This window comes from Tachypleus tridentatus, chromosome 8, assembly GCF_004210375.1.
Source record: "Tachypleus tridentatus isolate NWPU-2018 chromosome 8, ASM421037v1, whole genome shotgun sequence".
NCBI classification, from domain to species: domain Eukaryota; kingdom Metazoa; phylum Arthropoda; class Merostomata; order Xiphosura; family Limulidae; genus Tachypleus; species Tachypleus tridentatus.
In genome coordinates this window covers 37067047-37084384 of record NC_134832.1, presented here as the reverse complement: position 1 = coordinate 37084384, position 17338 = coordinate 37067047, and the positions used below count along the sequence as shown (strand labels likewise).

General features: G+C 36.2%; 1 protein-coding gene across 1 annotated transcript in view; it reads left to right on the top strand.

The window, feature by feature from the left end:
• The window catches only part of LOC143222186 (mitochondrial intermediate peptidase), an 81944-nt gene that overhangs the window by 38314 nt on the left and 26292 nt on the right, over positions 1-17338 (top strand). Inside the window, exons 8-9 of the mRNA XM_076448276.1 lie at positions 10443-10503; positions 10781-10833. Coding sequence (XP_076304391.1) covers positions 10443-10503; positions 10781-10833 — 114 coding nt within the window. The remainder of the gene's footprint in view (positions 1-10442; positions 10504-10780; positions 10834-17338) is intronic.

Sequence of the window (17338 nt, the reverse complement as noted above, 5' to 3'; positions counted from 1 at the left end):
TTTAGTGTTGTAAATTTCTTTGTTCTTGGATTTTAATATTGCATTGTCAAAATATAGAGCTTGAAGATTTTTACTCTCATTTTACCTATGGCAAGGTACCTTGCCTTAGTAATTACAGAAAGTTCTTTAATGGTTTCTCACTGTGTGATATTAATCAGTGGAAAAAAAAAACGTTGCTGTTCTGTTTTGGCCAGTCTATATATTGATACAGCGTGGCAGGTATGATTTTTATTTGAACCACATAGGAGATTATTGACATACATTTGTGATGTTAAGCACATGTGTATGCAACTTTAATATGGTTCTATTCATAAATACCAGTGTTTGTTTACTACTGATGTACTTGGGAATGGATTATATTGAATCTGTCATGGAATGTAGTTATAAGTAATAAGCTGGTTTTTCTTTATTATTATTGTCATCTGAAACATTTTGAGACATGTTTACATTAATTTAATGGTTTGATTCTCATTGTACACTAGCATATTTATAAATATCAAGTGTTGTTAATGTGGATTGTCTGTTGTCTACATGGACTTAATAACATATGTTTATTATAAGTTCTTAGACATAGCTCTGGCACAAGCTCTTGATAATTTGATTTTTCTCAGATGGTACTCCTCAGTGTAGATTTCTGTATGTGGTGAGGGGACCTCCTAGAGAAGGTTACATTGTTTCAGTTTACCTCCTCTGGGATATAAACATTCACCCATGTGTTTGCAGTGTGTGGTGACCCATGAAGGGGAGGAAAGAGGATCTTGGTGATTGAGGGGACAAACCCTAACACGCCACTTAGGTCTTGAATTCTTCTAGACTTGCAGTGGCCTCTCCAGGTCCAATCGGCTTGTCTACTTGGGCTAGGCTCAACCAAGTATCAGTGTTGGATGTTCTCGATAGGTGTTGTGGACATTGTATCTGATGCCGGTGTTTGGATATAGTGGTCACAAAATCCTGGTGTTTCTACAGTGTCCTTGTTTGGTATTGTAATGCATTCCCTCATAGGGCTCAATGGTGGGTGGGGTCAGTGGGCACTGCAAAATTCTTTTTTTTTATCATGGACCCTTCAAATAAAAAAATTAATATAAAATAATGAAAAAACCAGTGCATAGGTAAATGACCATGTCTAGAAGGTTCTGAGCAGCAATCTTCAATATCTGTAATCCCTGTACCCCATTTTCTTATACTACATTCTCTTTCAGACAACCCTTTACAGCAGATGCCTCCCTTTTTTTTGCAAGGGACTAGAGGGATTTGCTGGCTCTCCAAAGTCAGTAAAGAAGCTTTGATCTAGTGACATATTGGTGGAAACATCCACATCTCAACATAGTGAATTCCTCTTGTATCCAAAGGCGATTGGGATATACTTATTGGGGTAATGCCTCATGCTACTTTGAATTTGTCATGAGGAGTTATTTTTGAGAGGGATGTGAAGAACATCCTCAAGTTGGAGATTCTCATTGGTTTTTCCACCTAAGGAGTTTATGCAATGAGGCATATCTCTACTCTCAAAGATGGAATTATGATGCTAACCAATGTCCTCATTTTAACATTTACCTCATTGTATCCACATGCTACCATCAAGACAGGTTATCTTAATGGTAAGGTGCAGCCATACATTCCAAACCCTCTCAGATGTTTCCAGTGTCATCAGTTTGGTTGCTTGAAGACATCATGTCGTGGTTCCTTGACGTGTGGTCATTGTGGTTGCAAGGACCACGATGTCTATGAGTGTGGAAAGGCTTCTCATTGCATCAGTTGCAATGGCTCTCACCTATCCTACTTTCTTTGTTGCTCTAAATAGTTAGAAGAAGAAGAGGTGTAGCATTACAAGACGATTCAAAACAATACTTACCCTGAGGCTTGAAAGTTGCTGTGCACCACTTCAACTTGGACATATGCTACTGAATCAAATGAAATGAAATGTCTTTTGACCTCCTTGGTTAAAAACGTTAATGAATCAACATCAACACTCATCTCTGTCCCTAACATACATTCCAGGAAACCCCAAGATCCACTTCCTTTTTCTCTGGGTATGGGAATTTCCTTGGGTACATCATCTTCTCCTACACCAAGATGGAAAACGATTATTATTTCATGTCCTTAGTTGCTGGAATTCTCTTCCAACAAAAAAAGACCTGCCCAATCAACCTAGTGCAGGATCATGGAGGTTGACAAACCTCCCTCAAATAAAGACTAAAAAAAATGAAGTAGTCATAAACAAAAGGGCTCTCCACCCAATTTGCCTACACACAAATAAAAATGGTCACCTTGATACAATGGGACTGTTGAGGTTTACATTCTAATATGGATGACATTAAAGCACTGATGGCTTCCTACCATCCTGTCTGTCTTTCCTTACAGGAAATATTTCTGAAAACTGCCTGTACAGTCACTTTTTGGCAGTTTTCTTTTTACAGAAGTGGCAGGCTGTGTGATGGACAAGTGCATGCAGTGGTGGCACTGTTGGTTTATCAGCATGTGCCCACCCTGTCTTTGCCACTCAACACACCCTTGGAGGCTGTAGCCATCCGTGTTTCCTTGAGTTGTAACATTACTCTTTGTTCCATCCTACTTGTCTTCTGAAGAGATCTATGATCAGTTAGACTTTGATGTTCTCATTGAACAGTTGCTGTCTCCCCTTTTAATCCTGGGGCAAACTAATGGACATAATCCCCTTTGGGATTGTGCTGATATTGATGAGGAGGGGTTGTTCCGTGGAGTTTATGCTCTATGGCCACAACCTTTTTCTTTTCAATACTGGTTCCTATTTTTATTTTCATGCCCCTAGTCAGTCCTTTACTGCTGTTGATCTCTCAATTTGCTACCTGTCACTGTTCTCCCACTTTCCATGGATGGTTGACAATAACTCATGAGGCAGTGATCAATTTCCTATACTTTTGAGAGACTGGCTGTGGTTGATGTTACCCGACTCATTTGTTCCAACGGAAGCTAGATGAAGCAAACTAGCCCTCTTTCACTGCTCATGCAAAACTTGATCCTCCTATCATCTGTAAGCCATCAATAGATGACTGTGTGGCAGCAGTAACTGACTGTACTATAGAGGCAGCTGCTCATTTTATTCCTAAAACCTTAACACGTTTTCCAAGATATCCATATCTGTGGTGGAATTCTGTCTTCCCTGTGTCACAGAAGGCTCTAAAACAGGCCTGGGATACTTTTCTTAAATATTCCACACTCTCAAATTGCATCACTTATTAGCAGGCCTGTGCACATGCTTGGTGGGTTAAAGGTCAAAGCCAGAAGGACTCTTGAATTATGTTCACAGCCATCAGCTTTAAAGTCATATGGGGCAAGAATCAAAAGGTCAGTTGGCAATATAATTCTGTTCCCCCTCTCAATCGTGCTCTCTGATGGCCAGGAGGTAGCTGATATCTGGAGCATCACTGATACTCTAGATGATAGCTTTGGCAGATATCTAGCACTTCTGCTTCATCCTCTACATTCTTAGCCATCAGAACTCAACCAGAGTGATCACCTCTTTCCTATGAAGCTGATTGTCTCTATGACTATAATCATCCCTTTACACTGGTGGAACTCAAACTGGCTCTTCATTGGTCTTGCAGTATGCTGATCGGACCTGATGATGTACACTATTAAATGCTGCACTATCTATCTCCTGCTTCTCTTGCTATTATTCTGATTGTTTTTAACTGGATCTGGCAAGAGAATGTTGTTCGTGATGCTTGGTGCCAAGCTATTTTCCTATTTTTCTCTAAGCCTGGGAAGGATCCCAAGATTTCTTCAAACTACTGTCCATTTGCTTTGATGAGCTGTCTCTGTAAGACATTAGAGGATAATTAATGCTTGTCTTGTTTGGCTCCTTGCATCAAACAACCTCTTGCCCACACAGTGTGTATTCTGATGACAGGGCTCCACCATGGACTACCTAATTCGACTTCAAATGTCAATCAGAGAAGCCTATCTCAAACGACAACTTCTTGTATCAATATTCTTTGACTTGGAGGTATGGCATTTTGTGAGACCTCCATTTTTATGGGTTACATGGCCATTTGTCTATTTGTATTAAAAATGTTTCAATGGACTAGTGATTCCAAGTTTGTATTGGCTGACACTTTCCCATTCTTTTCTGCAGGAACTTTTCAGTATAAAGATTAATGCTGTCACTGGACAACTTCCTCTTACTGTTGCAAATGGGCTTTCTGTTGATGACTTTTACATCTCATGTCAGTCATCGAACATGAAGTATACTGAGTGGCAGCTACAGACTACCCTCAATTGTTTACTGAAGTGGACTACAGCAAACGTTTTTAAATTCACTCTCTCTGAAAGCATTTGCATGTATTTTTGCCACCATTAGTATTCACCCTAATCCTGAACTCTGTATTAGTGAATTTGTGTTACCTGTGGTCCCTGTGTTTTTGATTTTAAGCTGACCTTTATACCACACATCAAACAGTTATGGGTCAAATGTACAAGAGCACTGAACATCCTCCATGTCCTCTCTTTCATCACTTGGTGAGCCGATTGATGTTCTGTGGTAAAGATATATCGTGCTCTTATTCGATTGAAACTAGGCTATGGATCACTGGTCTGTGGCTTTGCCAGGACCTCGGCCTTGAAGATGCTGGAACCCATTCATCATCAAGGACTTCAGTTATGCACTGGTGCTTTTGACTCTTCCCCAGTTCAGAGCTTATACACAGAGTCTTATGAACTTCCTTTACAACTCTGCCATTTTCAACTGTCTTTACTGTATGCTTCGAAACTTTGTTCCTTACCAAAGCATTCTGCCTGGGGTTGTGTTTTCCTTCCTTGGTGGGCCATGCTTTTTCAGAACAGACATTCTGCCATTGCTCCTTTTGGCCTTCGCATCCAGGTGCAGTTGGATGAATTGGGTCTGTCCTTAGATAACATTGCTGTATCCACTGGTCAGCCCATCCCACCATGGCTTCTTACAGCCCCCAAATATGACCTGTCTTTGAGTCATCTTAGAAAAGCAGATACTCCTGATTGGAAATACTGTCTTGTTATTTGCTGAACATTTTTTGAACCATCTTTCCATTCTTACACATATGAATGGTTTGAAATCAGGTGACTGTAGACTTTTCCATGGTTTGTTGTGGTTTGGTGGTTGCACACAGAATCTCGTCTGCAGCTTCTGTGTTTTCTGCCAAAGTATATGTCATTTCTCTTGCCCTGGATCACATAAAAGGTAAGCAGTACTCAAATTGTACTATTTCTATCCTCTTGCTTAGCTCTCTACTGACCCTGTAATTGCTTCACATTAGTTCTCACCCTGTTCTTGCCAATATTCAAAACCGACTGGCCCATTTCTCTTTAACATCTACTTCTGTCCAGTTTTTCTGGATATCAGGCCATGTTGGTATTTATGGGAATGAGCTTGCTAACAGTGTAGCTAAATCTATCTGCTCTGGCACCATCACTGCTGTACCTGTTCCATACATGGACTATGGTCTTGTATTCAAGGCTTGGCTCCATGCCAGTTGGCATTCAACTTGGAGTGAGCAATGTAAAATTAAGCTTTTCCAGATAAAACCCTCCATTGGACTTTGGCCATCTTGTTTCCTTGAGAATCAGAAAGAAGTTGTCCTAACTAGACTATGCATTGGTCACAGATTTTTTAACTCATCGTTTTGTTTTATCTAGGACTGAACAATTTCTTGTTATGTCGTCATTGAATTGTAAAGGCGGCACCATTTTAAGACAAGTTGTATCTCAAGGTTAACCCCTGATCCTGGATAATGTCATTGGCAATGGTGACACTATCCACCTTACAAATGTTTTTAGGTTTTTAAAGACTATTGACATTTTTATGCTATTTAAGTTTTTCAATTTAAAAAATTAACTTTGTTTTGTTTTAACGTGATTTCTTTTTACAAATTTTAATAATTTGTCTTTACTTTTAATTTTTTATTCATTGTTTGGCACAGATACCCTGGTTGCTTTATGCCATAAATTGCCAAACAACCAACCAAAAACCAATCTTAAATGATACTTGAGTAGAATAACTTGATTATCTCTGCATCTACCTCTGAGAATTACCTTTCACTAACCTTACTTTAACTGCTATCTAAACATCATTTGTTTAATGTGAACTGTGCTGGTGTATGATGATGTTACCATGTGTCAATTGCTCTTCACCAATAGGAGGGTGATACAATCTTTTTTGCAATAATTCTTGAAAGCACTTTATTCTTTTTCTTTACATAACTTTAAGTTTCTTTGAAAAAAGTTTCATTATTTTTCTTTATTAGTGCACAAACAAAAAAGAAAATCCTGCCTACTTTATTAATTTCTGGTGGCTTGTTATCTGTGGAGGTCATGACAGTCATTTTTCAACATATTGTATGTTTTTTATACATTAACAGAAGGCTGTATATACTAGTCATTTGGAGTTCAAATTAAAATCCAATTTCAAATATATTTTATATCCAGGTAATAGTCATGAGGGTAGTAAACAAGTCACTAACTTGAAGAAGTTTACAGTTAGAATAAAGAAATTACTCAAAGACAGATATATGAAATTCAATTTCACTTGTAACTAATGGAATGTCTTTTCTTCAAGATATGTGGATCTTCTTTACATCATATAAACAAGGTTTTATTTTTCCTTTTGGGACTTTTCTTCATGAACCTCTCATTAATTTAAGCTGCATGCACATGTGCCTCTTCCAGTATAACTTTTCTTTGGATCTGTTGTTGTCTATTATGCAACTTCTTTCTTCTCTTCTTGATAATTTGTATTGGAGGATCAACCATGCCCACACCATGGTAGGTATCCTTTTATTGTCTGCCAACTAGATTGCCATTTTTTCACAGATGGTTTTTTTTCAGACTAGGTGTGACATCTCTGAGTGACTACATGACTACATGTGAGCTCCAGATGAGCATTCACTGTATGTCAACATCCTTGAACTTCTCACTGTCCTTTGAGCATTTTCCCATTTCTTCTAACTATTCCACTGTCATTTCTTATATCAGTAATTAGATGGGTGCCTGTTCCAGGAATTTTTGGTTTTCTACAGTGGACCTGATTTTTTGCACTTGTTCCCATTTGGTGTTTCTTGTAGCTTGTTGTGTGGCACAAGTTTTGAATGTATTACTTTTTCACCTGAATGGGATTCTAAACATGAAGTGGTCTCTCTACCCATGGCTTTTCCATTGAATTTGCTCTCAGTTGGGTATGCCCCTCATCACTGCCATTACCACTTTCAGTGCTAAACTTTACTCTCTTTTTTTTTAGCCTTGACAGTTGATGTTTTTAACTGGTATTGATCTCACTTTTTTATTTATGCATCTCAACCTGTTCCTTTTCTCCTTCATATCCTTTATTTGATATGCAACACTCTTTGTAAGATATACTTGGTGGCACCTCTTCCACCTGCACAATTCTGATTTCTTGGTATCCAGACCACCTCTTCCTTTGCTTCATCACCATTTTCTCTCCTGCTCCATCCATGCCTCTTTTTTGTCTAAGAATGCTTTTCTTTTATCATCATATTAAGGATTATTCCTGTCCATTTCTCAAAGGGCTGGACTATCCAGTTGTGTACCCTTTTTCTTGTCCAATTCCTCTTGTCCATTTATCAACAGAAGTAGCAGGTTGGTTCATTAACCTCTTCCTCTCTCCAGCTATCCTACTGTGACCCACTTTTTAGCCTCTCAGAGGGTTGTTCAGTAATGGTTTGTCATTGTCCACTATTAAGTGACTTTATCAACAAAATTTTTGCCTTTCTCACTTCTGTCAGGTGTCTCTTTTCATGTACTTTCCATCTTTTCCAGTCCTTACTTTTGGCTGATCTCCTCTTCTTGTTCTCTTGCTTTGTTTGTGCTTTTACATATGCTCTGTTTAGGTTGTTGACTTCATGTTCATTATACTTTTTCTGAAACCATGTTTTCTTGTTTCTTCTTACTGTTATTCTTAATGCTTCCTGCACTCTTTCCATAAACTTACTCCTCTATCCAGATCAGGCCTTTCTTCCTATAGCCTCTTTTGTTCATGAATTGATCATCCTTTTATATTTCCCAGCATCAGACTTCTCAGGTAACTCATTCTCTTTTACCTCATTTTCATTGATCTTTGTTTGAGATCCTTCATTCTATTATGGGAATAAATCTGCACATGTTCATTCCCCATTATCTTCATCTTGCTGTTTTGTCTCCTGTATGAATGTAACTTTTTTCACTCTGTTCTTCAACGAAACTACATACTGTCTTTGAGAAGGCTAAGTACACTTTCTTATTCATCAACCTTTTCCCTTTAGTAGTATTCTGGTTTGTGGCTGGTGCTTCTTTCCATGTTATGTATACGTCTCAAAATCTGAATTGGGCCATGGATAATTCAAAGTATTCAAATCATCTGTCCTAGCTCTGCCATTGCCCATAGTTGAGATAGAATATTCCACAGGACCACTAGAGATTTCCTTGTGGTACTAATATTACTTAATTGCCTCATCCAGACCATGCCATTCCATGGAAGAAGCTGGCACCAGGGAATGACTGCCCTTTTTTTTCAGTTCCTGCTTTTCAACTTTTGAAAATAGGGTTTTACAGTCATTTGTTGCATTGTTTCCAATAAAAGACCATTCTGACAGATGTACTGTGGATGGGAATCTAAGCACTTCAGGTCTTCTCTCCATTCTTCAAGAGGAGCACAGGAAACCCTTGCTACTTAGGAGTTCCTAGCTACTAGTGTCATGGATCTTGTAGAACTTCTCACTGATTGTGTACACCACAATACAGTAGGAAATATGATGGTGTAGCATTTCTTGGGTAATGTGGGCTACATTGCAAATAGGTTGGTGTGCCTCCTTCAGTAGTTTGATGGGTTTGTCACCCTCATTTCCAGGTAAGTCAAGGTGAGATACACCATATTATCTGATTGCACTCTAACTATAGTACAGTTTTTGGTTTACTGACTGTGTATGTGTTTGTGTGTATGCTTAGTAGGTCTAGATAAAGTTCCAACTCTTTCTGAACCAAGTCTAGTATATGTTAAAGTGTATGTTGTTTTAACAGTAGAATGTTGATGAAGGAAGAAACTAAGTTTTGTTTTGTTTTTATGTTCTAATTTCTGTTGAATAAGATTATTCACCTGTGTGGTCTTTTTGTGGGAAAGATTTCTGTGGAGTTGAACACTGTATAGAAGTTGATAGCAATGTTTTCTGCTAGGAGACCAAGTAATAACTTGAGAATACTACTACCTTTATTCCTTAATGGGAAGGAGCAAATTTTTCAGTGTATGTAATGCTACGCTTTCTCAGTTTGAACAGATTTTTCTCAACTTAAAGTTAATATTTCTGAGAACCCAAACCTCCAGTAAGGGCACCATAAATGCACATGTGTATTTTTTTATTTTATGTTTGAGAGAAGAAATGAAAGTTTAATTTACTTGTTTTTCCTTTTTTAGTCTCTTTCATGGTTGACTGCAGCCAAACGTTAGAGAATTCACATTTACTGCCACAGACAAAACAGTTCTTGTCAAACCTGTTTGTTATCTTGCAGAACCTACCCAATTACTCTTAGAGAGAAATCAATACACTTGAGAGTACCATGATAATAAGTTATAACTTCAGCCAAATATTATTTATATTTAACAAGCATAAAATACATTTGAATTCAAGCTAAAAGACTACACATAATAGTTGATTTTACAGTAGTTAAATTTTGAATAATCTGGAACATTGTTTTGTTCAACCATATTACAATATTGATAGTGTTGTGAGAGGATAAAAAAGATGTTAGATTTCACATGCAAACACCTTGGTTTAGAATAATGTTTTGTTTTTTTTAAAGTGGTAAATTTTACTTTCATAGGATGTTTGAAATAGATCTAAGTACATGTAATGGACTTAAAATAATTACGTGTATCGGGTGCTTGAGATACAAAGTGTGCACATACTAACTGCTGCTACAGAAATGATACAGGCTGTGAAGACCTGTAAATACTAATAAATGTCTTTGTACATTCCAAACCTTAATCTCAATGATCAGTTTCACTTGATTACTTAAGTATTATGTTGATACTTACAGTGTTTAAATTAAACTGTAACAGTAATTGTTATGAAGTCATTCAGTGTTTGTAATGAACTGAATATTGGAATAATATATGCATTTGTAGTTGTATCACGATAATATTTATCTTAATTTTTATTGTATTGAGTGTGTGTAAAAACACAATTGGGGTCATTCCCAGGTATTAATATTGATAATATGTGCTTATATTTTGACTTGAGGTGATTTGAATAGTTCAGTATATATTTCTTTTGTTATTGGATAGTATTATAGTGATTTGAAGTAAAGAATTAGTGTAAATTTGCTGATTTAAACTGTACAGTTAATTCATATAATTAAACATTATGAATTAAATGATTGTTCCTTTCTGATTTTCATGGCATTTTTATTAGATATTTAACAATTTCTTTTTTAATATTTCATAGAGCACAAAATGACTATAATGACATGCTACAGTTGAAGAGAAGTAATAATAGATATGAATCAGTGAGTACTTTACATTTTTTATTGTATTAAAGAAAACCTAATCACACTTAAAAACTTAATCACTGGTGATGAATTTGAAAGCCAATATTGTAGTTTTCTTGGTAAAGTACTGATTAAAATAATATTGTGTTTATTTCTTTTAGCATCACTTGAAATCTCTGAGAAAATCATACTAGAATATTAAAAATGCAGAATGAATTTCTTGTACATTTAGCAATCCGTGTATGATTTAATTTTTTCTTAAGTAACAATTTTCTTTTTCTATTTAATTTTTCAGCAAATAATGCCTTGGGATATCCCTTATTATGCAGCAGCTGCTAAGCAAAACAGGTGAGAAAACTGAGCAGCTGTTTTTTGTGTATTATAAGCTTATTTTGATGGAAGATATGACCGGTTGGTAGAAGAGACTTTCATACCTTAATGGCTTTGGATATACTGTTTACAGATGAGCTTGGTCGAATTGACTGACCATGTGACCACATTGTACATTTATAAAGTTGTCATAGTTTTGATACATATGTATCTTCACAAAGTTTGGCTGATTTTCAGTGAATATTATGAGTCTTTTTACATACAAAAAATAATATTCTTATGTTAAGGTTAGAAATGCATCTATTTCAATGCCTCTCCAGTGACACAGCAGTATTTCTGCAGACTTAAAACACTAGAAACTGGAGGGCACAGCACAGATAGCCTGTTGTGTTTTTTTGTGTTTGGTTACAAGCAAACAAAAATTCATTGAAAAAATATCATATTCTATTTGCATGATCTCTAAAATCTTCTAAATATGTTTCAAATGTTTTTCATTCAGTAAAACTTTATATTTTATCTGCTGTTTTCTCTATCCCAACTCTGTAATGTTAGTCTTTTCTTTGACCAACCTTAGAACCATCAAACAATTAAGTAATAAATCTAAATTACCCTTTCTTTTGTTCTAGAATGACTGCAAATTGTAATAGGAAACCACAAATGTTTATTCTAAATGCTTAATTCTCACAACAGTGTACATTTATTGGCATTTATTAATTTTTTTGTTTTACTATTTTTTGAACTGTATCTTGACTAGAAATACCCTAACATAAGTTGAAAATTACACAGTGCACATTTGCCCACAGTTTTACATAGGTATGTCTGTGGACTTACAACTCTAGAAAACAGGTTTTTTAATACCCATGGCAGACGGAGCACAGATAAACCATTGTGTATCATTGTGCTTAACTACAAACAGCAACAGTACGCCTCCAGCTCATGTTACCATATTGAATAGCATAATGCACAAGCTGCTTGCTAGTGTAGCCCATGAAGATTTTTAGTTGTTTGTTTTTGCTTTATCTTATTTCAGTTGTTCTTTTCACATTTCGATAAATACAGAAAAAGGAAAACTAAATATAGCTCATAATTAAATATCAAACATACTTTTCAGAAAAGCTTTATATTTTATCTGTCATTTTCTCTACTGTAAAATTATACTTGATTCATCAGGTTGTAAGAATAGTAAACAAAGTATAACAAAAAATAAAAGTTACAAGGTGGAAAATGTATAGTATTGTTAGTATTCATCTCAAAATTTCAAATAATTTGTGGTCGGACTTTATACTTCTCACCTTTTCACACATATTCTCTATAGTAATTACTGTTAGAAACTGACTTACAAACTAAACTAAATAAATTGAATAGTAATGTCTGTCCTTTTTCAATATGAATCACTGAGTTCCAAAGTAAAATACCTATGAGTTTCTTCTAATTTTTTCAAACCTATTTCCAATGTTTATTTTACTGTTTCAGCTGAAGTAGAAACCTTTTAAATATAAAGCAATGAAATGTTGTTTCTTGGTTAGTTTAGGACCTTCAATAAACTCGTGGTGCAATTCCCAAACCATTCTATGCTTTGAAAAAAAAAGTGGGGTTGGATTTATCAATGTGTTGATAGTATAACGGTTTTGGTGACAGTTGTCTAAAATACAAAATGTTTATGTTATGACTTTGTAGAAAATCCAGGCCATTTCAGTAAGTTGATAAGTGGATGTTTCCTACAGAGTCTGTTTGATCCCTGGCTTTAAAAACACAGTGGGGTGGTATTTATTGATTTCTTTATAGTACAGTGTTTGCAAAAAAGAAGTATTTAAACTACTTTATAAACATGAGAGAAAGTGTTTGTGATATGATTCTGTACAAAGTTATATCTGATCCAATGAACTTAAGTATTTGGATGTTAGTTAACTCCTGGGTTGCCCCTCAGTGTGGATTCTTATATGTGGTGATAGGAGACCTTCTAGAGAAGATCCTGTACTTTCAGTTTACTTCTTCTTGGATCTAAACATCCACCCACATTTTTGCTGTGTTGTGAATGGTGAAGGGGAGGAGAGGATTCTGGTGGTTGAGGGTCCAATTTTAATAACCACTTTGGCCTTGAATTCCTGAAGATGGGCACTCTTGGGGTGTCCCCATAAAATCAGTCATCTGGTCACTTGGGCTAGAGTCAACTAAGTACCACTGAATATTCTGAGCAAAAGTTGGACATTGGTGTCTGATTTTGGTGTTTGGGTATAGTGCTCATGAAACTCCAGCATTGCTGGCTCTCCTAATTCAGTCAAAAACTATATTCTGGGGACATCTTGGTGGAAACATCCACTCCAAAACAGAGTGATCTCCTCATGCATTTGAAATACATCGGAGATATATCCATTGAGGTTACTTCCCATGCTACTTTGAAATTGTCACAAGGATTTGAAGTACATCCCCAAATGGTTTCCTCACTCAAGGAATTTCTGTGATGAGGCATATCTCCACTCACAAAGACTGAATTACAGTTCTAACCAGTGTCCTAATTTTGACATTTACATCACCACATCTACCATAACAACATTAAGATGGGTTATCTAAATTGCAAAGTGCAGCCACATACTATGAACCTTTTCAGATGTTTCCAATGTCAGCAGTTCAGTCACTCACAGACATTATGTTGTGGTTCCTTGACATGTGCTTGATGTGGTGACAAAGACCATGATGCTTAAAAGTGCAAAATAGACTCTCATTGTGCTATTTGTAGTGGCTCTCATTCCTCTTACTTTTGTTCTTGCTCAAGGTGGATGGTGAAAAAAAAGATACAGCATTTGATAGTAGTTCACAACATTTCATACCCTGAGGCTTAAAAGTTACTGTTTACCATTCCATTTTGGATGTATGCTGCTGCACTATTTTCTACTGTTACAGTGGGAGTGCAAACAGGTCTCTCCATATCTCTGACAGAGTCATTTTCAAATCATGTATAGAAACATTTTGCTCTCCATTGCTAAGAGAGTTGACAAGTCAATGTCAACACCTATCTCTATCCTCACCATTTCTTCCAGTGGCTCCTCAGATCCTCTTCCTTTAACTCCAGCTTTAGGTGTTTCTTTGGGTCTGTCTTCTTCTTCAACCCCAAGATGTAGAACAATGATTTTTTCATGCCCTAAGTCACTGGAATATTTATCTACTGACAGAGATCTGCCCACTCAACTGAGGGCAGGATTCATGGAGGTCAGTAAACCTTTTAATAAATAGAAATGACATAATCAAAAACAGAAGGACTCTTCATCCAATTTTTCTTCATAAGTTAAAATGGCCACTTTTATACAGTGGAACTGTCTAGATTTCTGTTCTGATTAGGATGGTATCAAAGTGCTGATTAAGTTTTACCATCCTCTGTGTCTTTCCTTATATGAAACATTTCTAAAACCTATCAATACAGTCACCTTTCAGCAGTTTTCTTTGTATAGAAATAACAGGTTGTGTGATGGACAGGTGCATGGAGGGGTGACAATGCTGATTGATCAGTATGTGCCCACCCTATCTTTGCCACTTGATACACTTTTGGAGACTGAAGCCATCCATGTTTCCTTGAGTTGTAACATCACTGTTTGTTCCCTCGTACCTGTCTAGTTTTTACATAGTATAGACCATAGTTTTGTGCCTGGATTTTAAATTAATTTGGTATTAACAGGAATGTCCTATATTGTTACTAGTTTTTGCCAAATTTTGGTTATTTTTCTGCTGATGTCAGGAATATATGGTATGCAGCAATATATGGTTTTGTGATTTTTTTAATTCATGAGATATATTTACTTTTGTTAGTTGATTTTGCTTTTTGTCTGGGTGTGTGCGTGTAATGTTTTCTACAGTTTGTGGAGAAAATTTTTATTGATGTTGTCTTTGTTGGATTTGTGTGTATTGGTTTAAATTTGTTTGTGTCTGACAGGATGTTCTTCATCACGATACACACAAATCCAACAAAGACATATGAAATGCAACTAAACAAAATACTACTAATAATGAAAAAAGCCAACACAACTTCAAAAACATTTTATTCCAACCTACGCAAGACCAACTCATGCACACCACAAATATACGGCATTTTCAAACCTCATAAACGAGATTGTCCATTATGAACATTAATGTTCACATATGAATTGTTTAATTACAATCTTGGTAAATACATAACATGGGCATTCTCCAAATATGTAACATCAGCCAGCTCATTCATCAAAGACTTTTAAAACACAAGCAATTAACACAGCATTACATCCATCACTATACTGGTACAAATATGTAGATGACTCGGTTGCAGGATTCACATCTACAGAACACACACTTAATTTTTTCAATCACATTAACGCTATACATCCCAAAATCAACTTCACATGTGAACAAGAAGAAAGCAATCAAATATCATTGATTAACCTCAAAATTACAAGAACAGATACACAATTTAAAACAGAAATCCACCAAAAAATCACCCATACTGGACTATACATTCCTTGGGACTCAGCACATGAAACAAAACAAAAACTGAACATACAAAGAAACCAAATAAACGCAGCCATAAAACTATGCTCACCAGATAAAATTAAAGACTAATTAGACAAAATAAAACAATACTTCATCAACATCAACAAGTTTTCTCCACAAACCGTAGAAAACATTATACGCACACACCTAGACAAAAAGCGAAATCAACTAACAAAGGTAAATATATCCCATGAATTAAAAAATCATGAAACGATATACTGCTGCATACCATATATTCCCGACATCAGCAGAACAATAACCAACATTTTCCAAAAACTAGAAACAAAATATGACATTCCAGTTAATACCGAATGTATTCAAAAACCAGGCAACAACTAAGGTCTATACTGTGTAAAAATTACACTGACAAACACTACACCAGCATTTTTTATAAAATCCAATGTGACAACTGCTACGACTTCTATATTGGAGAAACAAGTATAAAAATGGAAACCAAATTCAAAGAACACAAAAAATCACCTTCACACATTTTCGAACATTACAAATCAAATAAACACAACATAACCATAGAAAACGCCCAAATACTAAATAAACAAACATAAACAAATGCAAAATTAAAAAAGCCTTACTTATACAACAACTAGAGTTGTTGTACCAATACAAAGGAACACCTTTATACCTATATTAAAAAATATATTCAAACGTCTAAGTACGCTCTCTACATTCTTACACTCAGTTACACAACTCCCTTCAAAGCTATTGCTCAAGTTACCTCTTTTTTTCTTTGTGAACCTGAGAATGAATGAAGGTCGAAACGTTGTTCGCTTTTCTACATAAAACATTTTCTTAATCCAAACCAGCCGTTTTTACGTATATAGCATGGTGCCAAGCATCAGGAAAAATATTCTCTTGACAAATTGAGTTAAAAACAATCAGAAGAATAGCAAAAGAGGCACAAGGGAGATGGTGCAGCATCTTGCAGTGAATATCATCAGGTCTGACTAATGTACTGCCAGTTTGATGAAGAATAAGCTTTAGTTCCACCAGGTAAAGTGCTGATTATACTCATAGAGACGATCAGCCTGAAAGGAAAGAGGTGATCACTCTGCCTGAGTTTTGATGGCTAAGAAGGTGGGAGATGAGGCCGAAGTTCTAGGTGTATGAGAAAAGCTTTTGCCAAGAGTATTGGTGATGCTCTGGCCATCACCAACTTCCTAAACACTGGAGAGCAAAACCAAAAGTGGGTAGAAATATACTGCCCACTGACCTTCCAATTCCTTTCCAATACAACTTAGGAACTAGTGGTAGAAGAGATGTTAATTGTGAACTTAATTCAAGATTCCTTTGATGTCTTATCTGCTGAGAATGTGCACAGGTCCACTGGAAACCTATGCAGTTTGAAAGTTTGGAATATCTATAAAAGGTATCACAGGCACGTTTTTGAGCATTCTGTGTTATGTGGCATGCAAGATTCTACCATGGACGAGGATACTGTGGAAAATGTGTCAAGGTTTTAGTAATAGATCGAGTAGCTGCTTGGACAATACACAGTCAGCTACTGCTGCCACACAGCTTCCACCATTGTTCACAAGTCAGGTGGCATCAACCACACCCAGTCTCCCTCAGTATGATAGGAAAATGATCACTGCTCCATGGGTCATTATCAACTCATCAAGAGAAATGTGAGAAAAAGGAAGGGGAGCAGATAGAGAGATTAACAGCAGTAAAAGACTGCCTGGTACCAGTACAGAAGAAAGGAAGTTTATGATCTGAGAGCATACAATCTACAGAAAGACCCCTCCACATCAATATTAGCACAATCCTAAAGGGGATTATGTCCATTAAATTGCCCCAGGATTAAAAATGGAGACAGCAACTACACTGACCAACACCACTCCAACAAGTAGAAAAATGGAAACCAAATTCAAAGAACACAGTAACCTTCACACGTTTTCAAACACTGCAAACCAAATAAACAAAATATAATCATAGAAAACACCCAAATACTAAATAAAGAAACAAACATAAATAAATGCAAAATTAAAGA